The 25,253-nt window shown below is 44.4% G+C and overlaps 1 protein-coding gene across 1 annotated transcript in view; it reads right to left on the minus strand.

The window, feature by feature from the left end:
• The window catches only part of PDZRN3 (PDZ domain containing ring finger 3), a 130,625-nt gene extending 105,659 nt beyond the window's left edge, over window positions 1-24,966 (minus strand). The window contains exons 1-3 of the mRNA XM_036391138.1: window positions 24,081-24,966; window positions 18,125-18,211; window positions 16,901-17,008 (exon numbers count right to left, since the gene is read on the minus strand). Coding sequence (XP_036247031.1) covers window positions 16,901-17,008; window positions 18,125-18,211; window positions 24,081-24,797 — 912 coding nt within the window. The 5' untranslated portion in view covers window positions 24,798-24,966. The remainder of the gene's footprint in view (window positions 1-16,900; window positions 17,009-18,124; window positions 18,212-24,080) is intronic.
• Window positions 24,967-25,253: the final 287 nt, after the last annotated feature.

The raw sequence follows: 25,253 nt of genomic DNA on the forward strand, positions 1-25,253 counted from the left end.
ACCCCCAAGATATTCCCTGAAAACGCCTCCGTGTTATGTTATTTCCTACTGTAAAAACTCAGGTTTCAGCACAAACGTCAGGCATGGATCCTGACCCAGCCTTTGGGGGGGCAGGTCATGCTGAGCCTGATTTTTGGGAGGGGGTGCCATTTGTTGGAGCCTGCCCTGAGCTGTCACATACCTTCCCCATCACAGAACAGCTGCCAGACTGATATAGTCCTGCCCCACAGCCCTGCAGAGCTCGTGTGCCCCCTCTTATCTTCCCAGGGGCTGGAGCTGCTGATACCAAATCACTAAAAATGGCAGCAGAAAGAGCAATTTGGGGCTGAAGGGAAGCCACAGCCCACCCCACCCTGCATTCCTTGGACACCCCAATCTCCCTGTGGGACTCTTAGGTACACACAGAATAAATGTTTTCTCCATCTGACACTGATGCACATTGTGCTTTTTATTTAAAGGAGTAGTATTAATTGTTGTTAGAAACAATCAAATCGAGCAAGCTGTAACTGAATGCATAATTCATGGATCAACCAAACTTTGATACAGCTGCAAGTTCAAGCAGCTGTTATCCAGATCATGGGTGCCTCCCATTCATGATGGAAGTGCAGGTACAGCTTGTTTTTAGAGTATGGAACTGCAGGTGCTCAGCTGTGGCTCAAGAAATATTTTAGTAATCCAAGTATTCAAGACTTTTCTGAAAAGATCCCTGTTTTGTCTCAGAATTCTTACTGCTCTCTTAGTCTCAAGGTAACTGATTTGTATTTTAAGGATGAGTAAAATTCTAAAAAACATGTTATTAATGAAGGGATATTTTCCTTAATTTTCTCTCTGTTCAATTTTCTGTCACTTTATGCTGTGCCCTAATTCCTCTGATTCCAATTCTGTTAGAACTGTTAGCTAGTCTGGCCTAGCATAACCAAAAAATAAACCCCAAAACCCCAGTGTAGGTGTGATCTATACTTTAATGCAAGCTCAGCTGGTCACACTGAAAGTGATGCCTCCCTAATCCCTCCCCTGTCTAGCTCAGCATACAGTGATTTATGTCACATGTGTCATACATTGAATTTTTAGAATTATCTCTCTAAATCTTAGTCTAGACAAAGGCACTGTGAAACTACCACGAGCTCCCATCTACACCCAGGAGCAGCACTGAACCTGGAGAGGATTAAAATGGTGGATTTAGTCTCCTTCCAAGGGAAGCTGCTGCCTTTGTGCTTAAGTCACTCCCTGGACTAAAGGCTGAGGGTCCCAGCCTGTGGAATTGGGTAAATTGAGTTTCTGTGGGTCACTTCTGACAATTAGTTCAGTTTTCAGGCAGTAGTTCTGCTCTTGCTGGGTCTTGGGGCCCAAATCTGGTCCCATCCAGAGGAACAACAAAAACAACAGAGGAAACCTTAGAAAATTTTACAGTCTCACCTCAGGCCATGAAAGGAATTGATATTAATTTAATGCAAGTATAAAAGTTCATGTAAGAAAGCCCTTGAGAAGAGTGTGTATCTTGCTGGCTCATCCAGCTCTGTCATCAGGAACCCTTTAACTGCCCAAGTTCAAGTTGAATATTTTTAAAGTGGAAAGAATTTCATCTATGGACTGGAACAAAAATATTTTAAAGCATAAACAAGACATCTGGTCATTGTGCTGCTGTTGCATGTGAGATGAGATGTTTGTTTGCTCACACACATTCTGAGGCAGAAAGAACAGAAATCACCCTTGCCCTGGCTGCTTATTAGAAAAAGCAAATAGAAATTATGTGCACAACTTGCTGAAACTCCTGTCTCACAAAATGAGAAATAATTCATGTGGCTAAAATGAAAACCTTGGAAAGACTACAACGTTTCTGTACTGCAGCTTGACTCTAACCACCTGCTGCAAGGATTCAAAGCAGTTTCCAGTGTCTTTCCACATCCCAGGGCTCAGTGAGAGGGGTCTCTTAAAAGGGGTCTTTGAAACAATCCCAGTCCCCACCTGGAAAGGAAAGTGAGTGTGAGCCTTCACAGCAGCCTGGCAGCTGCTCCTGGGGAATTCCTTCTCTACTGACAGGGCAGAAATGGCCATTTTGATTTATAACTGAAATCTTACCTTGGTTTAAGTGGGTGAAGTGAGAAATTTGCCCTGCTGCCTCTTAGAATGGATTGGACATCATTTTGCTTCATTGAACCTATTGGCTTTTACAGGCTGATAACTGATTCTATCAGTACAAAACAGCCACTGCAGGAACATCTGTTTAACCAGAAAACCTTCAGCTGCATCTTGAGGAAAAATCAGCTTTTCCTTCCCTGGTGTCCCCTGCAGCTGTTCTCCCATGAAACAATAGATGGATTCAGGCTCACCCCAAAAGAAGAGATCACAACCCAGATTTCATCCCCTCAGGGTTACCAAGGCAAGAACTCTCTCACTTCTTGCTGGCCTGCAGCACTGGAGCACAGCCTGTTCCACCAGCCAGGATGTGTCCACTTGGCCTCTGCACTTGTGCTCTTGGATTCCCCAGTGACTGGGATGGAGATAAATGTGTTTGGGAATAAAAGGTTTTATTCCCCTCTAAATTCCTCCCCAGTGCTCTCATGGAAGCTGAGCAGCCAGACAAACAGCAGTGAGGTGTAGCTGGTGTCTCTGGAAAATATTCTCAGTGAACTTCCAACTTCACTTGACAGCTTTTTTTATTTCTCTGTTATTTAAAGTTTTTCATGCACTCAGCTGAATGCCCTGAACTGATTGTGGTAATGCTCTGCCTTGAGTTCAGTGCTCCACACCAATCTGTGGTTTTGCAGTCAGATTCTCCTATTTTGGGAAAATCTGTGATTTGTAGGTGAGCAGAGCAAACTGTGATTTGTACAGAACAGATCTATGATTTGTAAGGGACAGAGCTGCCCCTTAATCAGATGTGTGTAGAATGCACTGTATACAATGCCCCAAAGCAAACCAGGTTATTTAAGGGTGAATGTGAATAAACTTAGGTAAATATTTCATCCAGAAGTGAATTTTAAGCTAAGATACATCTATTTGTCACTAACTGAGACTTTATAAAGATAGTTTATAAATAGTTTTTAGATAAATTGCTAGTTGAGGTTCCAAAAGAATTTAAAACATCTTGCCCTGTGCTTTTTTCCCTAAAAAAGCCTCTTCTGGAGAGATGCATGTTTTGTTTTCTTTCCCTTCCTTATCTATTTACTTATTTTCCCTTCTTTTAACTGTAAAGGCAAGGAATTATGTAAAAGAGCATCTGAACATACACAGATTTTATAACAAGTTAAGTGTATAAAATTATATTAGGTCTGTCTAGAAAGTCTCTCAATGTCTGTCTAATGGCTTTCCCTTAAGTGGCTCCTTTTGCTTTTCATTTTCTCCCATGTAAAGCTATTCCAAGTACCAAAGTGTTACCAAAATGTAATCATATTTTATTGTTCCACTAATTTTCCACTAAGCTTTCCCTTATTTGTTTGTTGCTGGGCTATGGCATTTTTCTCCTTCAGCATTTCAGTGCCTCCCCTCTCAGGGTAGGTGGTCTGTAACACTAAACCATCAGGCAATCAGTTTTATGCTTTCCTTTCCAGCTCCAGCTTTCTTTCCCCAAACAACGGTAGGAAATCCTCTGTCTGACACAGTGCAGGATAAAGAAAAACAAAAATCAGGCCCATTTGTGATTCAGAGATATGCTCAGTGCTCTTAATGCCTAAAATGCCCCGTGTTTTGATATAACAAAATACTTTAATCCAAAGGCAATTTAAATGATGGACAAAGTAATGGTTGGGAGAGAACAACCAAAATAAACTGGAGCTTTAGAACTGACCTTGATCTAGAATTTGTTGAATTTGTACATCCAAGCAAAAGAAAACTTTTAACTGTGGAGCTGAACTATAAACTGGAATAGAATAAATCTAGTTAGATCATGACATGCACAAAAAATTTACATTCAGAGAAAAGTAATTTTAAATAACTTGGATGCCAGACAATAACACAAGTCTGATGTCTCTCTAAATCACAGAGAGTGGTAGAAATCAGTGTGTTTCAAAGCCATTACTCCAGGCTCCAAGCCTGTATCTACTCTGCAGTTAATGACAGAAATCAAAATTTAAAATCAGGACTAGAAAATGACTGCACTGTAACAAAATAACAGTTATTTTAATAACAGGGATATTCTAAAAAGGAAAAAAAAAAACAACAACCCAATGTTTTTCATTTTCAGACATTAAGATAATGTTGCATTTCATTTGCTTAAAAAGGAAATATGTAATACTTAGGCAGCAACATAATACATTGTGGTTCACTTTCTCCTGTCAAAAATCTGGTTTATTGGGAGGATAAAAGCAGTTGCAAATGTGGATGTTAGGAACTGAAGGAAGCAGAAATGGAGCTGTTTACAACAACTGTGCTGTTACAAAGTGGGAGACTGAGCTGAAAATCTGACATTGTTTTCCATAAAATTGTTCTCAAGTGTCAAATACCACAATTTGGATTCTCCAAAGATGAGTTAATGTTTAAAGTATTCAAAATAGATGGAAAATACATTTGTGCCTGTTATAGATCAGGGAATTTGTCACTTCTACATTATTTTCCCATGTTTCTGGACTCTGACACTGAGCACTGCCTAAGACCCCAGCTGTTGTTTATCTAATGCATATCCTTTAATTTAGGCAAATAAGTAGCAACTTTGGCTGTAGTAAAACAAATCCCTCCCTTAACCTGAACAGATAAAACCTGCTTCAGTTTCTCCACTGTGATGGAGAATTTATGGGGCAGCTTTATCCCAGGGGTGTCTGCTCACCTGCAGATCCCACAGGCGTGCACAGAACCTCCAGTAACAGTTCCAATAAATAGTTGTCAATTTACTTTTTATCCCTAGCTTAGAACAGGCTTCTTGAATGTGCCCATCAGTTCCCAGAAACTTCCTTAGTGAAATCTTCACTGCTGACCTCAGCTAGGCAGTTATCAAATTAATCACACATTGTGCTCATTACTGCAGGGCAGCATTTGCCTTTCAATTTTTAGCATATTTAAAATACCATCCTGCTATCCCTGGCCACCCAGTCCAATTTCCTTGGAGAAAGGCCTTGCCTGGCTTGCAGTGTTGTGGTTTGCAGTTAACAAGTGATTAACACGTGGAGGATCGATACAAACAAAGGCATTTATTCTTCCAGCATGTTGCACTTGCACACTGCCCAATCCTTTTTGCCCATGCAGAAGATGATGTACATCACCTGATTGCCTCACAACATGAATGACTGGGGCTGATTATGAGCCTGGTGGCAAAAAGCAGTCAGGACCTTTCCCAAGACCTCCATTTAAAGCCTTAATTTGCATTTTCCTACAAGGATAAGCAAATTCTACCATGGTTTATCGCTTCAGTGACAACTCCCTTGAAGCAGCCATGATAATTGCATTTTTTCCTGAAACACTTCCTAAGCAGTTAAAGGCTTTTGGGCTTAGCTTTTCTCCAAAGGTTTTCTAAAGGAGGGGAATTCATTCCTTGCAATCAGACACAAACAGGAGCTGAGCACCAGTCCCTGCATCTTGTTCATACTGAAGAGCACCTCAGGCAAGGGGATAAACAAATGGAAAGCAAGTTATTTTTAGTTATTTGGGACAAAAGGGACAGAGGCAGTGACAGGTGTATCATCTTAGTTCTGGTTCCTTTGTTCAGTGAATCTGTTCAACTTGTAACACAGCATTCAAAGCAAGCAGAAAGTTTAAATGACTGAGTGTCACTCCAGGCTGGAGGGCTTTTCCCTTAGATTATGCACAGAATTCATTTCATCCCAAAAGAAACTTCACAGCATCTTCTCAGCCTCCCAGCTCCTATTTCTGAAATACTGAAGTCACTAAAAAAGCCACTGAGATACTGAAGTCACTGAAGTGTTTCTCATGAATCCAGTGAGTTTGGGTGGCTGACAAAGAACCACAGCAGGGTCTGGGGAGGGCAGGCTGGGAAAAGGAACTGGACTGCAGTGCCAGAGCAGGGAAAGTGGCTTTCAGTGGGCTGCAAAGCCTGGAGATGGGCTAGAGCTGAAATATCCCATACTGCTCTCTCTGCCCCCCTTGGTTTGTAACTCACTTTAACATCAGCTGCTCAGCAAGTCTGCTAATGCCAAAAAGTGGGGCAAAAACCTTGCTTTTGGATCAACTTAGAAGCAGAGAAAGAGAGGATTTTAATTAGCAGCAGGACATAAAACTGGCTAAAAGTGAAGGAGGAGGTTCTTGTTGCTAGAGAAAGGTTTGTAATAGAAACGTGAATGATTCCCCTGCTGCAGAGGAAACTTCGCCTACAAAGGTTCTAAGGGGAAAGAAGGAGGCCAAAGTGAAGGGAAAACAATGAAAAGTTGGATTAAAAAGAAGTGGCTCAGTATGTACTGGCTCCTTCAAACCTGGGAAGGAATCACAGGGCTGGCTGTGTGAACACTGAAATTAAAACAAGAGCTGCTAGCAGGACACTTGTGAGCACAGCTCCGTGCCTCTGCTCATCCCCAGCACCCAAGGGGCCAGGTCTGCACTCCAAAATGAGAGTCAGGGCTCTTGACAAGCTAGCAGAGAAAATCCAAAAGCCAGAACTACACAAATTCACATTTTCTTCCTGTTTTATTGTGGCTAAGAGAACTGGCTCAGCTCAGTTCTGGGAACATAGCTGGGTGCAAGGCAGTGACAGGCTCCAAGAGGTGCAGCTCCCAGAGCTCCCCTGGGTGCCAGCAGGCTTGGTTTTTCAGCAACATCTCATTTCCCATGGTATTATCATCACCTGGCTTTGTTTGTTTGGATTTAGGATGAAGCAAGCTTTAAAGAGTCTGGCACACATGGGGGTTTTTTTCATTCAATCATTTAAGCCTTCCTTGTAACTATAGACAGGAGATTTCTTTAAGACTTACAAAATAGGAATGAATTCTGAATGAGCTACAAGGGAGAGATAAATAAATATGCACTCAGTGGAGTATCCTGACAAAACAATTTTTTTTTTTCTTTGCAAAAAAGTTGCTTGGAAAAAAAGTGCTGTACAGAAAAGGGGTTATTTGTTCTTAGGTTCTGATGGAGATGATCAACTTGGGAGGTTTTTTTGCTAAAGGGAAACGCAATTAGGCAGAAAGCAATTTCATCTCCACATGTAACACATCTAGAAGAGGCTGACAATTTTCAATTTCCAATTTCCATCCCCTCTGTCAGCAGATCAGGTTGGGTACTTGGGGATTTCCAAACAGGAGCTGGTCTGAGCCAAGAGTCTGTTTACATCCAGAGTGGCCAGGGAAGCCTTGTCCTTCCCACCATCACCCTGGCAAACCACAATGCTCCTCCATCCAAACCCATGCTCCCAGAAATACAGGCCCTAAATCCCCAGAAATAAATATTTTTTATTGTCCATGGCATGGCTTCTTACTTATGAACAGTAACAGAGCTTGAAGTAGCAAAAATACAAATAATCACCTTATTCACTTAATGGATGAAAGCTCTGCCCAGAGCCCCTCACCATTTGCTGTCAGATTTTGGGCTTGAGAAAAGAGGCTTGTTAAAAGAAAGGAGAAAAAGATTTCTGTTTGGGACTCAAATTCAAGAAAAGCACTTTGGAGAAGGCTGCAAGGGTGGAGATCAGATGATCTTTGTGTGTTTCTTTAGGAGGAAAAAGAAGTTATGCAATTCCAAGCAGTCATGTGGTGTGGCAGCTGCTAAAGTTACTGCTAATTTTTATTAGAGCTGGCCAGAGCCAGAAAAAGGTCTGCTTTATAAGCAAGACCTTTTAAGAAGTAAACTAAATCTTCCTGAGCTGGGAGGCCTGCAGAACTGAGAGAAGGAAAAAAACAGCACTAAAAAGTTCTGGTATTTTTTTTTTCTCCCCCCACCTTCAAATGGTTCAGGAAACATTTTCACTCTCCCTTCCTGTTGCTGGTTTCTTTCTCACATTCATCCAATCCATCAAGCAGATGTATAATATTTACCAGTTTTCAGCTCACATTCCTGCTCAGCCCAAAGGACTATTCAGGTGCAGGATGTGTGGGAGCCTTCATCCACCCCAGGCAGACTCGTGGCCCTGGGTCCAGGCTCTGGCTGACCCTGCTGGAGCAAGGGCTGGACCAGCTGCTCTCCAAGGATCCTTGCCCAGCCCAGCCATGCCATGATCCTGGGAAACAGCCAGGGATTTTACTCTGTTTGATAACCCTGGAGATGGGATTCCTCCCAACAGCCTTGTGGTATTTTCCAGGACTGAGCACCTGTGGCTCCTGTCTTGGAAATTCTGTGCAGGAGTTAAACTGAGCCAGGCTCCATCCCCAAACCTGCTCCTTGCTCTCAGCTCTGCAGCTTTTGTGCCCTTCAAAGTCATGTGGATGATGGCAAAAAATAATAAAGATTAAATACAAACACTATGAGATAAAATTCACCACACTGGAGAGAGCAGACACAGCTCATCATATGGCATCTAATCTCTGTCCAAACAGGATTAATTTTGTACTGCTGTTAAATGGAGCATATAATTAATGTGGATGCTCTCTGGGGCTGTGGATGATAACTGTGCCAGTGGGAAAGGGAATGCCTTTCCTGAGATCCACGGGGTCCAGATCCTAATAAGGGATCTAGAAATTAGTGGTTTTTCTAAGAGTATTTTATCACCAGGCTTAGTTAGACCATGGAAAAGGGGCTTGCACTAACAAAATGTACTGTTTTCCACACTCTGCCTCTTTTTTTCCACCTGTTTCACACAGCTGAAGCACATTTAATGCATAATTTAAGCTGAAGATAAGACACTTGTACCGTTTGCACTCTTTGGGATGTCCCTTGTCACGTACACAGGGATGGGATGTGTCTCCACCATTTACTGCTCAGCCCACATCACCCTCCTGCACCACTCCTCCTTCACCCCAAAGGCTCAAATTTCCTTTTTGGATGGAATATTCCCCCACACAGCCTTTAAAACCCAAATTTCCCTTTCAGAGGTAAATTCTCTTTAGAGATCTATGACTTTACAGATAGAAACTTCTTGAAAGATGGCACTCCTTTATATGAAAGCTAACACAACACAAATTTACTTGGGATACTAAAAATGTACAATAAAAGTCTTAAAAGGAAAATACCGTTTTCATTTAAAAGCCTCAGTGGTGAAGCAAAATTTTTCAACTGTTATTATTGTCAGCCCAGTCCCATTTGTATTTATGAGAGCCTAAAAACTTTACAAGTCCTGTAGTTGCACTTTGTAGTGGAACATAAAGTAGTCAGGTTACATTGTTTTGAAATTTATCAAAACATGAAGAAAGTAAAGCAGCAGTCAGCAATATTGGAACTTAATTCCCAACGTTGATAAGTTGTCACTTCTCAGTGTTTCAAGCCCAGAACTGCAGTTAATTGTGGATAATTTTTCATAGGGTAAAGAATTAATTAATTAAGCAAAGGAAAAAGCCTCATGTATGATGGAGAGCATGAATCTAAAGCCATAATTGCTGTACAGTTTGCTAGAGTACATTTGATAAACTTCTATTGAGGACTCTCCTTTTCCAGGTTTCCTGTCTGCAGTGTTTCTTGTCCTATCGTACCCCCATATTTGGCAACTTTGATAAAACAAACAAAACCCCCCCTCAGCCAGGACTGGAATCGATTTTGTTTACTATTAAGCACCTTATTTGTTAATAAAACTACAAGGACCACTAGGAAGGAGAGACTTTGTACTTCTCACCAGAACAGCACCAGGCTCTTGTTCTGAAGAAAACTCCCTGCACCCAAATCAACCAGGGCTGAAATGCAGGATCAGGATTTGGGGTCATTCTCCCACACTTGGCATTTTTCACGTTTGCTGAACAAATTCCGTTTTTAATTCCAAATGAAGAATTATGCAAATGGGACTCAAGTGCCTTTTGATAGAGCTGGTCTGAGCTTGCTCCTTTTGTCAGTTAATTTGCACTTACTTCATGCATATCTTTAACCCAATTGGCATGGTAATGTGCCACATATGTACTAAATTAAGGGTGATTGTGCCTGATTGCCCAATTATGATACCAAATGTGTGAAAATAGTTGATAGGACATTCTGTGTGTTTTCTCTAAAAGGACTTCGCCCATTCAGAAATCTAAAAATAAAACCTAACAGTTAATCATAATGGTTTGGCTTGAAATGTGGAAAACTGATGAGAGGATTTAAAATGCAAGGAGTTGCACCACAAATGAAAAGATTAAATTGTCCCATTGCTATATTCTCTATGAGCATCCTTTAAAATGCCCCAATATTTGTTGAAGTCTGAGACGTTTCTCACTGATGAGCTACAGAGGATGAACCAGCTATTTTTCACTTCTTTGACAGAGTAATAATTCCCAAATTCTAGATTGATAGGTGGTTTGTAATTTGAATTCATCACAAACTGTCCCAGGTCCCAAGCCAGGGCTGACCCGCAGCCTCCAGGTGCCCCACCAGGCTTGGCACAACCTCTCCCTGCCTCACCCAAGGGCTGGATAAACCCACCAAGAGCTGGATTATCCAGGCAATCAGCAAGGATTGGTTCAGCAGAACATGGCAAACACAGCTGAGGGAGACAGATGAGGGAATTCACCACCACAGGAGTTAGTGAAGTGAGTCCCTGACTTCTTGTGAGATTTGACTGGAAATCATCAAAGCAGTTTGCATTTCCTCTCCAATCCTGCTCCTTGTGGTCCCAAACAAGTTAACCACACCAAAGAGAAACAACATTTGCTAAATAATCCGTGACTTTCACTGTGTTTTAAAGCACTGTATCAGTAGGACTTTTCTCCCAGTTTTTCCAACCTTACAGTAATGCAAAGTTTGAGGCAAGAGGATCCAACCTGGAAAGCAAATTCCTCATAATTGATTCTCCTTTTCCTCAAGAGCAATTTCCTGTTTAACTGCAATTCCAACACAAACATGAGCAACATTATTTAACTTCTCTGCAAGGACTGTGGATGCTCCATCACAGAAAAAATCTGGCACTCCTCCCAATTCCAGCAGTGGCAATTATTTTCCTGATTTGTGCACAGTTGTCATGGTCCCCATCTTGAGTGCACTGATGGTTTTATGGCAGAGATTTCATGCTGGCTAAAGACTGAAATGATTGTTTTCAAGACTGTGTGAGCAAGGAAAGCAAAAGTGGAGGAAAGTGCAGGGGAGAAAGGACTCCAAACCATAATCCCATTAATTTGTGTTATGCGTAAGGGATCTATTCCTGACTTTAAGAGAGCTTTTTCTTGATAACTTAATTACCTCTTATTCATTCAACACGCCCTTGAGACCAACATTCTAAGCTTCCACAGATTCAAAATGCCCACATTACACTTAGGGTCAGCATGATGTGGACTTGTATTAAAAAGAAGAAGAAATGAGATGGTGTGGAAATTTGAGGGGAACCCACAGAGGACCTTTTCAGAAGTTGCAGCATGAAATGTGCTTGCAACCTGAGCTCTGCAGCCTGAAGGTCAGAGAGTGTTGGTCCACAATACTTGAAACAACATTGCTTTTTCAATTTGCAACACTTATATTTTCATTCCATCCAATTTTTTAATGGTTTTGTTTGTGGGAAGAACAATATTACAGTATTTAGTGTAGAAATCCTGCTGCACCTCTTTGGTTGCTTCTCTGGCTCATCCCCCTGCTTTCCCCACCTCCCTGCCACAGCTCAGCCTGTAGTGCTGGTATGAAATCAGGGAAATAAATTTATGAGAGGAAAAAATGCAGCGATAACCAAGGCCGCCTGTTTTCATTTACACTTTCCTCTCCGGGTTGTTATTATTCCTCCCTTTCTCCCGAGCTGTGGGATCTGTGTTTGAGCACAGGCACGATGCTGCTTTGTGAGACACCATTAACAGATATGGACAAAGGCCTTGGAAAGTTTTCTGGGAGCATAAACTCCAAAAAGAGCTGAAAAGAGCTGACTGTGCTGGAGCTGCAGTGGCTGCCCCGCCGCGCTCGCTCCCCACAAATGCTCTCATGTGCTTGCGTGTCCTGGCAGGAACTGCAACAGCCAATTTTAAGTCACTGTCTGAAAATGTTTTCTTCTAGAAAATTAATTCCTGAGTGTATGGAGCTGCACAGTAAATCTTGTTGGCAGGGCTGAGTTTTCCATTCAGGACAATTCTGTTTAATCCATATCCTTGTCAGGGTTCAGCTGGCACCGAGCGTCCCGCGAGGAGCTGCAGGCTTAGGATTATCCTGCTAAAGCTGGCATTGTTTTCAAAAGTGCTCACCAGCAAATCAGGAATGGAGGGTGGTGTTCAGACAGTAATTTTATTGAGTGATTATTTGTGGAAGCTGCCTGTGAGTGGTGATAGGTGAGCAAGGCAGCACCAGCGTGCAGTGACAGTGCAGCCAGACCAGCAGCACACTGAGCCCTTTCAGCCACAGGCTCAGTCTGCTGGAAAAACGAGACCATCACGCACCACCAGACCACAAGGAATGCTTCTTCTTTTATTCATTCACTCAGTTTTACAGCCATCCTCGCTTCACTTTGTGTCATTGGCGGGGAAAGGTTCACCGTGCTCCTGCCAGAGTGTCCTTTCCTGCCATTCCTCCGTGGCTGATGGATTCCTCTGTGCTGATGTGACTTTTCAGAGGCTGTGCTGTGAACAGAGCTACCAAATTAATCTCCCTGAAATCCACCTAACCCCCTCCCGTGAGCAGAAAGTGGCTCTGCCAAAACACCACACTTACAACGGGGCGAGCAGGCAGCAAACGGCAAATTTTGTTTGTACATCCACGAGATTTGCTAAAAAGTTTCATTGTCCTCGTGTGTAATCTGTGAAGAAATGCACGTCCTGGAAAAGCAGCCTGTAATTTGTAGCACATGAGTGTGCTTTGGGGAAAATCAATCAAATGAACTAAGACGTGTTCTCAACTCCTAAACTAATGATCCTTCCTGTGAGCAGCATGAAACACCGGGCGAGTCCCAGATGGAATAAATCCTCCAGGTTTCAGCAAGGCTGTGACAGCTTAGACTACCTCAACAGTACCCTAATTGTGCTGCAAACTTTTTGAGGTGGCCAGCAGTCAGCCTTTTCAAAAGCCTCCTTCTTCCCCAGCAGTCCCAGGGCTAAACAAACAAGTTTACCAGTTAGTGAGAAGAGAATGCCAGATTTAATTTATACTCTTTCAGGGCTGATGTGCTTAAAAATAATAACTCTGAAAATCTGATTTTTGTCTTAAGAAATGCCAAGCAGCTGCATAGAGGCATTCAGGGCTGGGACCTGAACCAACTTCTGTTGAGAGAGGAAATTAGGACCATTTTGTTACCCTGACAAAAATGAAATCTATGAGAACAGTAATTCCTTTGCAGAAAAAATCAATAGTTTCAGCATGTTTTTAACGTGGCAATTTGCTATGGAACATCTTAACAATACCTCAGTAAATCACCAGTTGAAATCAGCTGTTGGCTTTGAGTGTGCAAGTACAGAACTGCATGAAAATTGTGTAGTCAAGGCAGAGGAAATCTCCCAGAATTGTGACTTCCTCACTCCTAAACTCATTGTGAAAAATCTGAGAACAAATACAGGTAAGAAGAAGCTTTAGTTTACATAGAGAAGTTACAAAACCACCAAAATCCAAATCTGTAACCCTAATCTGGCAAGAACTTCTAGAACTTCTTTCCCTCTGTGCCTCAGATCACCCATTTACAGAGTAGGGGTATTATTAAACAGTGAGGGGAAAATATTCAGCAGTTAATAACCACAACATGATCTTCATAGTCATATGTAAGCACTAAATATCATTATTCAACAGATTCTGTAAAAGAAAACACAAGAAAAAAGCTATTTCTCTGTATTTGCTGCATGCTGCTCTGATGACTGAGTAGTACAGACCATGCAACATTCATCTTGGTTTTTATCATTTAGTAGTAGCAAAATAGACCTCACAGTGCCATTACTTATTTCAATGATCTGAAAAGGGCTAAAAAATTGCTTTTAAAGAAAATTCAAGTCAATTGTTAAACCTGATTAACTTTGCATTTAACCTTCTGAAAAATGCAGAACAGGAAATCCAAATTACACAAGGAAAATATGTTTAAAAATTTATCTCTGTCATAATTCCAAGGTTATCTCTGGATCAAATTGTCAGGGGATAGAATTTGCAAGCAAACAACAATAAAAAAATGCTTCTGCTATCAGCCCTGAACAGTTCCCTGATGTGTCTGTATTTCACTCTGCCTAAAAGCCTGCTCAGTAATTAGAAATGTTGTGGCAGTTCTGAAAATGAGAAGTGACGCTCTTATTTTATATGTGCTCCAAAACACATCCACCAGAAGATCTGCAGCAATGAAACCTTTTCCAAAAGGAAATCAAATGATTTGTGTTTTACTTCATTGTAAATTCTCTGTGATGGATGCTGGAATTAATTAGGGAGATGTTATGCTCAGCATCTTATACTGGAATAAGAATTCTTTGTGGAAGAATCATGCTGATGATCCATAAAACCTTATTATTGAATGGACAAGTTAAAGGAGCTCTAGATAGCTAAATTCAGCTCTAGGGAAGTAAGTTGCCATCTTTCCTCACCATTTTTTATGCCTTTGAAAGCAAATGTGACCTGCTAGGATGCTCTCTGCTCTGTGCCAAGTTCTCCAGCTGTGTCCTCCCAGTTACAGCTACATCTGTAAATAATTTTTGAGTCAAACTCCCAAATCAAAACTTTGACAGTGTGAAGGTTATAAAAAAAACTTGCCTCTAGAAGGACAGCACCAATGGCCATTACTAATTCTCACCTAGATTGTTTACAGGTATTTAAATTATCTAAGATAATTAGATGTTAGGATGATAAAGGTCACTTAGATGCCTTGATGCAGGAGGGATCCCCTTTTTCCTTATCCAGAGCAAGGTTAGATAAAATGTGCTAAATATAAACTGCAAGGAACTGCAGGGAAACAGCTGCTCTCAGGAGCTGGTGTCCACAGTTCCTGTATTTTAAAGGGCTCACTTTTAGAGCACTCCAGTCTAGTGCTGTGAACTGGATGCCTGTGGTGGCTGGGCTGCATGAAACAAATGAATTTATCTAGAAAAGCATTCCATTAGCACTCCTGGAGACTGCTCCACCATGGGAATCAAACCCCATTAGCTGGGCACCACTCAGGGCTTGCTTCAACAGGACACCCCTGATCCAGAGTGATGCTGCTCTGGAGGCACCCAAAGCCAACCCCTGGGAAACAATGTGCTCCATTTTCATCAGCATTTTGTGTATATTTAGAGGTGAGAAGAGTGAACATGACAATGAGTTTGTGGTCAGCACAACAAGAGCTGTCAACACATGCCAGCCCCATGTCAACACATGGGTTCCTGCTACCCTTGGAGTGTTATTAATCCAACAGATCCCTCTAATGTCTTTGTTCTGGGCTCTTCTCTTGCCTGAAAATGCAGCTTGAACTGTGCACAAGGCTCTGCACAAGCAGTGCTGGCACAGGCATGGCTCTGCTGAGGGAGGGGACAGGGCAGGAAAGCTCACCCAGCCTGTCCCCTCGTGTCCCTCCGCTCCTCTGGACACTGACTGGGACTCATTCCTCAGCCTGCACCAACACTAAGCTTGGGGAGCAGTAAGGAAGGAGCACAAACTAAAGTCAGAAGGAAGGAGGTCCCTTGCAAGGCAGCAGATGGTGCAGAGCCCATGGAGGCTGGCTGCCCTGGTCCCTGCACTGTGAGCCAGGGTCACTTCCACAACTCACAGAGCCTGAACCAGCACCAGGACATTTCCCAACCCAGGGGCATTTGATCTCCCAGAGTTTTGGTTTTCATACAGTTGTTTGGTTTATGTGACTGTGCACTACTTCAGAAACGGATGTCAGCTTTCCAAGGAGGCTGTGGGGAAATTCAGGCTTATGGGAAACCTTCAGCTCAAACAAAATCAGAGTTCTCACAAAACTGTCCAGACCTTTTCGCAATTATCTTACATCACACACAGGGTTTGAGCAACTCTGGATCATTTCACAGCTCAGCTTCTTATCTTTTTATAGGTCTGCTACTGTGGCTCCATTCTTTCCCATATGAAGAAACTTAATTAATATTTTATACCCTTACTAGATTGTGAATACAATTTGCCATAACAGTACAGAAAAAGCAAATACACTTTGTCCCCTGCCAACAGAAAATCCTTAACAGCTGTTTATTGCTCATTTGCAAAACATAAGAGCAATGGAATTCCATTACTTAGAGAAACTGGCTGTTCCATGATATCCTTGGCAACAAACACCACACTTATCTTTTTGAACAATAGACTCTCAAAGTTTCTGTAGCCTACAAAAATAAGACAGTGAGGAAGACTTTTTCTTTAACTGCAAAATGCCAAACAATGGGAACTGACTCACCGTCAGCTGCATGGCTTCATGAAAATGAAACTTTTTCTTGCTCTCTCTCCCCCCCCACCCCCAAAAAAAAAAAGAAATTTGCTCGCTGCAAATTTAGGGAAAAGTTTCATGCAACCATCTCCTTCACAGGAAGAGCTTTTTATTGAGGTCAAGACTTTGGCAAAATGAGGAGAAATTCAGACTGCAATCTGAGTAATGTAAGAACTCACAAACAACATTAAAGGAGTTACTTAGGTTTATGATAAACCATAGAGAAATCACAGAGCGGAATTTTCCCTGACTGCTCAAAACTTAAATACCAAGAAAAATAACATCATGCTTTACACCAGAGATATTTCACATATGGTTTTAACTAAATAACTTCCAAGTTTCCAACAGCTTAAAAAAGAACTATCTATGGCATACCAGAGAGATGCGAGCGCCTCAGAAAGTCAGGACATGCACATACCATCCATAATCTGGTTTCTATATTTAGGGAAGGACTATACCTAAAGCCCTGGAGGTCAGCACTGAATCAAGCCCAGCATATTTTCACAGACAGATGTTCTAGACAGTGCTTACCGCGGTCCACTCTCCCAAAGCCACAGCAAATGTGCAATGTGAGGGCCTGAGCTGCAGCCTGCACTATTAAAAGGCAGTGTATTCTCTTACCTCAATAATCCTGTCGTGGATCTGCAGCCCTCCTTCCTTAGCAGCAGGCCCAGTGTCAACTATTTTGGAAACAAAAATTCCTTCGCTGGATGAGCCATCCTGATTGTCCTTCAAAGATGAAAAGGAAAACACATTATTGTCCCTCTCATCTGCCCTCAGCTGAAGCTTGTCCATGTCACAGCAGGGCAAGTAATTTGAGAGAAATATTCTTAGTGATGTCTTAATATGGAATTGCTTTGTGCTAATGAGAACACCTGATACTCTGATTTTGAAAGATTAAGCAACCAGGGATGGGCTTCCATTAGGTAAATTAGTTGCTTGATAATCATTTTCCTCTGACTTAGGCCAGCTCAGGAGTAACTGTCATTACAATTATTCTCACAGCAAAATCCAGTGAGACACAGCCTGCTTGCACATCAAACATAAGACAACAGTGCAATTTTCATTTTTAGTTGCACAGCTTTTGCTCTGGAGACTTGAAAATAAACCCATGAAAACACCTTACACTTAACGAGGTATTTTCATATTTCTGTGTATTGTGCTTCTACACAGCAATGTCTCAGAAATTTGAAAGAGTCTAAAGAAAGAATAACTTTCAAGTGAATTCACTAGGAATAAATTGTGATTAATGTCAGATTTCTGAGCAGCCAAGAAGTAGTTCTGAATACTTTCTAAATTACTAGGACAAGGTATAATCCACTCCTTGATGTAATTAAAGTCATATGCAGCAGCTCCGGCCAAGAAGCATCCCAAAAAAATACATTAGTGAGTGTGTGGTGCAGGAAACATCTGCTGAAATCACAGAACTCAAAACCAAGCTGTTTAAATTCCATCCCTTCACCTGCACACAGTGCTGCTGGATCTCTGCTGGAAAGGAGAGTAAATAATTTGGTTTTTTTTTAATGAAAGGGGCTAAAGTTGTGGCTCTCAACCCATGAACTTCACAGCAGTAGGGTCTGAGAAAGAGACACCGTGGGTTTTATCATGTTGGGAGTGGCACTGCACTGGGATTGGTGGTGCTGGCTGTGATGAGATGCAAGAACAAACAGGCAGCGAGAGAAAAGGCGGCGTGGTCAATAGACATCCACACAACCTCAATGGAAGAACTGCTCTGAAAGAATCCCAAGGGCACCAAATGCTTGTCAGCAACATTTTTGCTCTAAGTGTTGACCTACATGCTTTTCCCAACTGGAAAGGGCAGACATATTTTAACAATTAACATACCACGCACGGCCGGCCACCAATAATATTAAATCCAAGAGATCCAGAGTCCCGGTGAAGGACCAGAGTCAGTGCTTTAGTTTCTTCACCCTGCAAAGAACAGACAAACACATTCAAAAAGATCGTGTCTGGGGGATAAAACAGCACAGGTAACACTTCTACCCAGGTTTTTTGTTGGGTTGGTTTCTCATTTTTGTTAAAATCCCTTTGTAATTTAGAGACAAATGTTTGGCATAACTTTGCAGCTCCCAGTGGCTGCTCCAGCCACCCCACTGAGCTCCAGCAGCAGAACCTCCCCCAAGATTTATGTGTCTTTTTTATTGAGATCTACACTGAGACACTTAACAGCAACAGAAGGGGTTTATATGCAATGCTGGTTCCTGCAACTACTTGACCCAGTCATATGTGATGTGTTATGTAAAATACTCCACGTTTCCAGTAGTCAGACTCTCTGATTTCCCAGTGCTTGGGGGTGACTGAACCTCAGGACTGGAGCCTTGCATTGCCCCTCTCTCCTGCGGACTCCGTGACACTGTTTTAAGTGACATTGTTTTAAACAGTATCAAACACAAAATTCTCTGCAGAGTTTTAGAAAACAGCATTAAACAGAACTGTGACAAATATTGCCAAAGGCTCAAGATGGCAATTGCTATTCACAGCACCTGCTGTGCATGGTTTTTTTTCTCTGGCATTTTAAGACCAGCAAAACAGAAATCTCCCATCACTGAAAATCATTATGTTAATCCCCTAAAATATGAAATTCTGCAGTGAATAGTTTTCTGGACAAACAGTATGCAACATTATGGAAGGACATGTAATATTTGGGGGGCTGTGTGAACAGGCTCTGTTATCCTGGTCTCTCACCCCAGTTGTTCCTAACTACAAACTCCTAAAAATGTCCTCTCTGACACAGGGATGCTACTTAGGCCTATTAACTTTTATGAAGACAAAACTAAGTGCATGAACTGTTAAAGACAACTAAATATTCACAATGTTCTCCTTTCAGTCTCAATCTAGTGTTATTTACAGCAGAGCACAACAAAAGCCCTCTGAGTAACAACATTTAGAGATCAGAATAGGATCAGTGTGTGCATCTAGAGATACAGATGAAATTTTGTACCTCCAAAACCATTTTCTTTGTTTTATCCAGGGGGTGAAAAAGTTATGAACACAAAAAAAAGTTTGAGGAAGTTATCTTAAAAGTCTGGTTTTCATAACCAATTAATGACAAAAATTGCAACAGTTACATTGTAATTCAAGGCAGATGGTTTTAGTTTGTGCCTTTTTCTTCTAACATGTCAATTTGAAGTTGCCAATCAAATATTAACGTCTATTAAAGTCATAAAAAATGTCAGAGTAATCCTGGATTACTGAATTACTCCCAGAGATGTGGGGATGATAAGGGAGCCCAGTTCCCTGGCAGGGTGAGCTGGCAGAGCTCCACTGACCGCACGCTCCCAGCTCCTGCTGGGGAGCTGCACCAGCAGCCCCACCTGAAACGTGCTTCACAACTTCCACGTCACTTTCTGAGCATTATCCTCCCCAATGATCCACTCATAAATAGACTTGGACCCGATACAGAGGAACGTGAACAAACTCTGGCTGGTTTCGTTCCAATCTGCCTGCACTTGGCAGCAGTGAGAACCAGGTACCCAGAAGAGAACTGAAAAATGAAGTAAAATCTATTTCCCTGCAAGTCTACAGACCCAGACCTCAGACAGGATTTCAAGGAACAAATTTCCAGTCCTGTGAGACCACTTTCAAGGACTGATGGTTCTGGATGTGAAAGACAAGCACATGCTAGCATGACTGTTTCCTTCTATTATCCCTATTTAGGAAGGCAAATCAATTACAACAATCAAAAAACAATTACAACATTGCTCTCAAGACACTTTCAGTAATTAGAGTTGCCTGTTTTCATTAAAGCCTCCTTATGAGGCTTTGATTTGACACTTTTACACCTGGCTGAACAAGTATTAAAGCAGGTGGGATCAAACCAGTCGGGTTGTGAGGGGAAAGAAACAACTAATGCAGCTTTCTGCAGGTATTTCTGAAAAAGTACTTCTGTCCACAGGGGTTTTAAAGACATTTCCAGGTTTTTCTGGTGGCTTTGTGCAGTGTCTCCATGCTCCCCATGGCAGCAGTCACGTTGCAGCCCCGCTGTGGGTGCAGAAGTGCCCGGCCCTGGGAGGCAGCAGCAGCACCTTGCTCTGACACTGGGTCCCTTCTGCACAGCCACATCTCAGCTCTCAACGACTCCTTCAACAACCTTCCCCTGCTCTTCACAAGGAAGCCACGATGCAAATGAGTTTTCCAGGGCTCTGCCTTTCTCTCCCCCTCCAAGCAGAGCAGTCATTCAACAGTGAGGTAACTGTGGAAATGTGGTGGCCAGGGGCCAGCCCTGCCCCGGCAGCTGCTCCGGCAGCAGACCTGATGCTTCCTGGCATCTTGTATTCCCACAGCTGAACAGAACTCTTAAACATAATTCTTGAAATTACTGTACTTCCTAGCTGAGTAATGTGCAGCTAATAGACTGCCTTTCCCTTTAGATAGCAAGGACTGATTTCTTTGGTAGTGCTGTGGCTAGGAAGGTCTGTCCTCACCCGAGGAGGCACCTCAGCTCCTCCTTCACTGGTGAAAAGGCTGCCAGGACCTGCCTGGCCCATCCTGCTTGAGGAAAACACATCATCTTGCTTTAGAGCACTTCATCTGGCTCTTACAGAATTCAAATCTTTGCCACCACCACCACAGAGGTCCTGAATGTCAGCTCGTAACCGGTTCTTGCCTGGCTGATCCATTTAAAGTCAGCTCCTGTCTCTGGTTGCCAGGACAGCAGAAGGGCTTCTACCCTGGGCTCTCAACTGCTTCTGATTCCCTCTCCCCTTGCTCCTTCCCAAAGGACTTTGCTGGCTGTGTAAATGAGGGATTGACCAGATCAGCTTATCAAGAGGTGTGCACAGGGCTCTGTTTCACCAAGGATTAAGCCTTGTTTGAATTGAACAAGTCTTTTTCTTGATTGTTTAGACTTTGATATTTCAGGATGGACATGTGTGATGGAAGGAAATACTAATTTTGACGGAGACACTCCACCTTCCCTCCCACTCCCTCCTCAAGCTCATCCTCAGTAAGCCTCTCCTCTTTCCAGCAAGGAACAAACAGTCATTCTCTGAATAAACCTTGGAACTGTACACAGGAAAACTGAAGTGCTCCCTCAGTGATAACACACATGGGTAACACAACTGGGGTCACTTAAGGCACATCTACCTGCCTAAGGGGCTTATAAAATTGTGAGATGCTTACAGATGAGTGAGTATATTAAAATGTAATTATTTATGTCTTCTCTCAATATGGTTATGGGGGTGTTATCGAACTCACCTCAGAAATGGTTGATGAAAGCACAGCAAAGCTGTGATTCATCCAGTATTACAAACAAGGTCTATGCTAAGGTGAATCCCCACCTGGGCCTCCAAAGCTGCCAAAGATCACGAATTTGGGTCTTTAAAGAATGGTCTAACGTCACTCAATATGGTATTTCCCCTTTGACTAAGCATTTAAACACAACTGTATGTGGGCATTTCTTCTGTTTTGCCTACAGGATGTGTGATCTGATTTATTCTGGATTGGTTCTACACCTGCAGCAACAAGCAGCCATCAGGCAGGAAAGCCAGAACACCCCTTTTCTCCATCTACTGAGGAGCCAGAACACCCCAGAGTAAGTTCTGCAATCACTGCTTGTGAGCTATGGATTGTTGGTGCTCAGCCTACTTATGCTTAGCACAGACCAAACTACTCCATCTGAGAATGTATGAAATATGAATAATGGTCATTATTTAAATAATGACAGCAAATTGGTTATTTCACACTACCATTCCTCTAATCCCTGTGTTCAGGGACATAACCCTTAGGAAAATTTACACATCCTGCTGAGTGTTCTTGCCCAGTCTGTGCTACTGCCTCTGAGAAAATAACCCCACACTTGGAAGCCTGCACAGAGGGAAAGCATCCCGTGCACGAGGTGATCACCACAGGTCTTTCACTGAACTCTCTGTGTCACAAAGATGCAAGTTTGCTCTTCGTGCTTGCCTGGGAGCTGGGCAGCAGAGAGCTGTTGGTGTTGGCCAGCTGCCCAAAAGGCTGTGAAAGACACGGAGCTGACTGACCGCTGGCCCGGGGCTGTGGTGACATGACACCTCCCAGCCTTCTCAGACCGGTGGCTGCTCCAGAGAACTGCACAACAGCCCTTTGTAACCGGGCTGGACCCAGCACAGGGGCCTGGGCCAGCTGGACCCATAAATCTGATAGGAAGTACAGCTGAAAATATGTGCCATGAACATTTGCAGCTGAGAAGGAGCAGCCCTCGGGATTGCAGCAGCTCCTGACACCGTACAGAGCTAAAAGATGCAAGCCCAACATCATCAGCACTAGCCACAAAGAAAGGGTGGTGGGAGAATAAAGGAGATCAAGGCTGAGGAGGCAGGGATTGGGTGAGATGGTTTCTGACAGCAGGACAGTGTGCAGGGCTCTCCTGTCATCAGCAGGGGACACGGAGCTGTGTGCCAGGCTGTGGGAGCAGAGATCCTCCAGCAGGCCATGGCAAAGTGCTGCAGGAAAAGGGGGAGACAGAACTGTCCTCAACCTTGATATGACTGTGAACCCCCCATTTTTTTTCATGGTATTACTAGGATTTTGACCAGCACACACCCAGTACTGCCTGAAGTTAGAACAGTTCATTTAGTATTGAAACATTTTCTGGTTTGAGTTAGGAAAAGAGGATGGGTTCTGTCCTGGATTCCTAAGAAGGTTAAAACAAAAAGATCCTCTGACATGAAGTTTTATTTCCTTTACACAGCTTTTAGAGCCTCAACATTACCAGAGGTGTGAATACAGATGTTTGACAGTTTTGAACAGTTTAATACTGCTGTGTCTGTGGTAGCACATTCCAGGTCACTGGGAGGACTCTGAATGTCTTCATTTAAAAGATAATTGGCTTCCAGGGCTTCCCTCGCTGGGGAGCCTCATTCCAATTAAAACTTAGGGATTGTTGTAGCTCTGGCTTTTGATTCTGGTCATTTTATAAATGGTCTAATTTTGAGGGGTTGAAATCAAGTTAATTTTTCCCTTCCTAATTAAAGAACCCTGTGTGACACTGAGAAAAAATAATCACAAGTACACAGCAGATGCCTTGTATTTGGATGTCACAAAGATGATGGCTGCAGATCCTGAAATAGCTGCTGAGGTGTCCGTGTCACATCACAGTAAATCCCAAAGGCTGCATTTTGTAGGAAGCCTGACTGTGAGATGCCAGGTGAGCTCAGGCTCTGGAAAGCATTGGGTCACAGCAGCTTCACTTTGTGGGACTCCTGGGAGTCAATTTCTGCTGCTTTAATACCATTTCCAGCCCTCGAAATTCCACTTTTGGAGTTTTCTTCGGGGAAGATAACCAAGAGTAAGCAGTAACACTGCGACCTTGTTACTTTTCTGTGCGAGTTACCTTATGGGGTCCAGCCAGCAACGACAGTCACACTTAAAAACGTCCCTACAGAAAGATGCACCTATAGACGCCCCACGTAAAGATATACCTATAGAAAGCGCCCTATTACAACTATTAAACCCCAAAGCTCAGCTATTTGAAAGGATTTACAGCCGGATGGGCTCTCTAGGAGAAACCCTGCATAGGGAACGCCCCGGGCACCGCGCACGGGGACAAGGCGCATCCCGAGGGATAATGAGCATCCCGGGGATAAGGAGCATCCCGAGGGGCAAGGCGCATCCCGAGGGACAAGGTGCATCCCACGGGACAGGGCGCATCCTCAGGTACTGGGTGCATCCCACGGGACAGGGCGCATCCCCGGGGACAGGGCGCATTCCCAGGGGCAAGGAGCACGTCCAGGGATAAGGAACATCCCGAGGGACAAGGTGCATCCCCAGGGACCCCGGGCAGCGCGGGGCCCGTCCTTACCTTGCCGGGGGAAGCTGCGCGGGCGCGGGCCAGCGCGTCCAGGCGGGCGCTGTACTGCGTGAAGCGCTTCTGGTAGCGCAGCGCCGTCACCTGCAGCTCCAGCTGTGCCGCCGCCAGCCGCGACAGCAGCGACTGCTCCCGCTTGCCGGCGCGCAGCGCCTCCTTCTTCAGCGCCTTCTCCAGCGCGGCCGCCCGCGCCTGCAGCGCGGCGCCGTGAGCGCGCAGGGCCCGCAGGCAGCCGTGGCCGCCGGCGCGGCGCTCGCCGTGGGTCAGCACCAGCCCGCAGCCCTGCTCGCAGAGCCCCGCGGGCCGCGCCTCGCAGCGCTCCCGCATGTGCGCCTCCACATCGCGCAGGTTGAGCACCTGGCGGCAGCCGCGGTTGCGGCACTTGGCCGGCGAGAAGTCGCAGGTCTCGGCGTGCTCGCCCAGGTGCTGCAGCGGCACCACGGCCTCGCAGCCCCGAGCGTGGTTGTCGCACTTGATGTCCAGCTTGAGGATGAGGCTCTTGAGGGGCAGGACGTGGTTGAGCTCCTTGGTGGAGATGCGCTGGCAGTTGACGGGGCAGCTGCCCTGCTGCACCACCCAGGGCAGCACGCAGCCCGCGCAGAAGACGTGTCCGCACGGGGTGGTCAGCGGGTCCTCCAGCACTTTGTTGCACAGGTTGCACTTGAAGTCGGGATCCACCTCCCCGCTGAAGCGATCCAGCTCGAACCCCATCCTCCTTCCGCTCCGCCGCGAACAACCGAAGAACAGAAAAAAACAACAACAACAACAACAAAAAAGCCCAGAAAAAGTACCCGGAGTGCGCAGACGGGCCGGGGGGAGAGGCGGAGAACGGGAATAAATAAGAAGGAGCCGCTCCCGCCGCCGCCCCAGAGGCAGCTGAGCCCCCGGGCCGGCCCGCGGCCGTGCCCCGTCCCCGCGGTCCCGGAGCGCCCGGGAGGAGCCGCGGCCGCGCCGCCGCCTGCGCGCAGCGCCCGCCCCCGGCACCGCCCGGCACCGCCCGGCACCGCCCCGGCACCGCCCCCTGCCCGGGGGTCCCGGCCGGACAAGGGGGCTTTGTCTGCGGAACCGGCGGGGCCGGGCCCCGCGGTGCTGCCCCTTCCCCCGAGGGGCAGGAACGGGGCCCGCGGGCAGAGCGGGGCAGCGCCGCACACGGGAGGGGAGCGCGGG

This window comes from Molothrus ater, chromosome 11 (genome assembly GCF_012460135.2).
Source record: "Molothrus ater isolate BHLD 08-10-18 breed brown headed cowbird chromosome 11, BPBGC_Mater_1.1, whole genome shotgun sequence".
Taxonomy (NCBI): Eukaryota; Metazoa; Chordata; class Aves; order Passeriformes; family Icteridae; genus Molothrus; species Molothrus ater.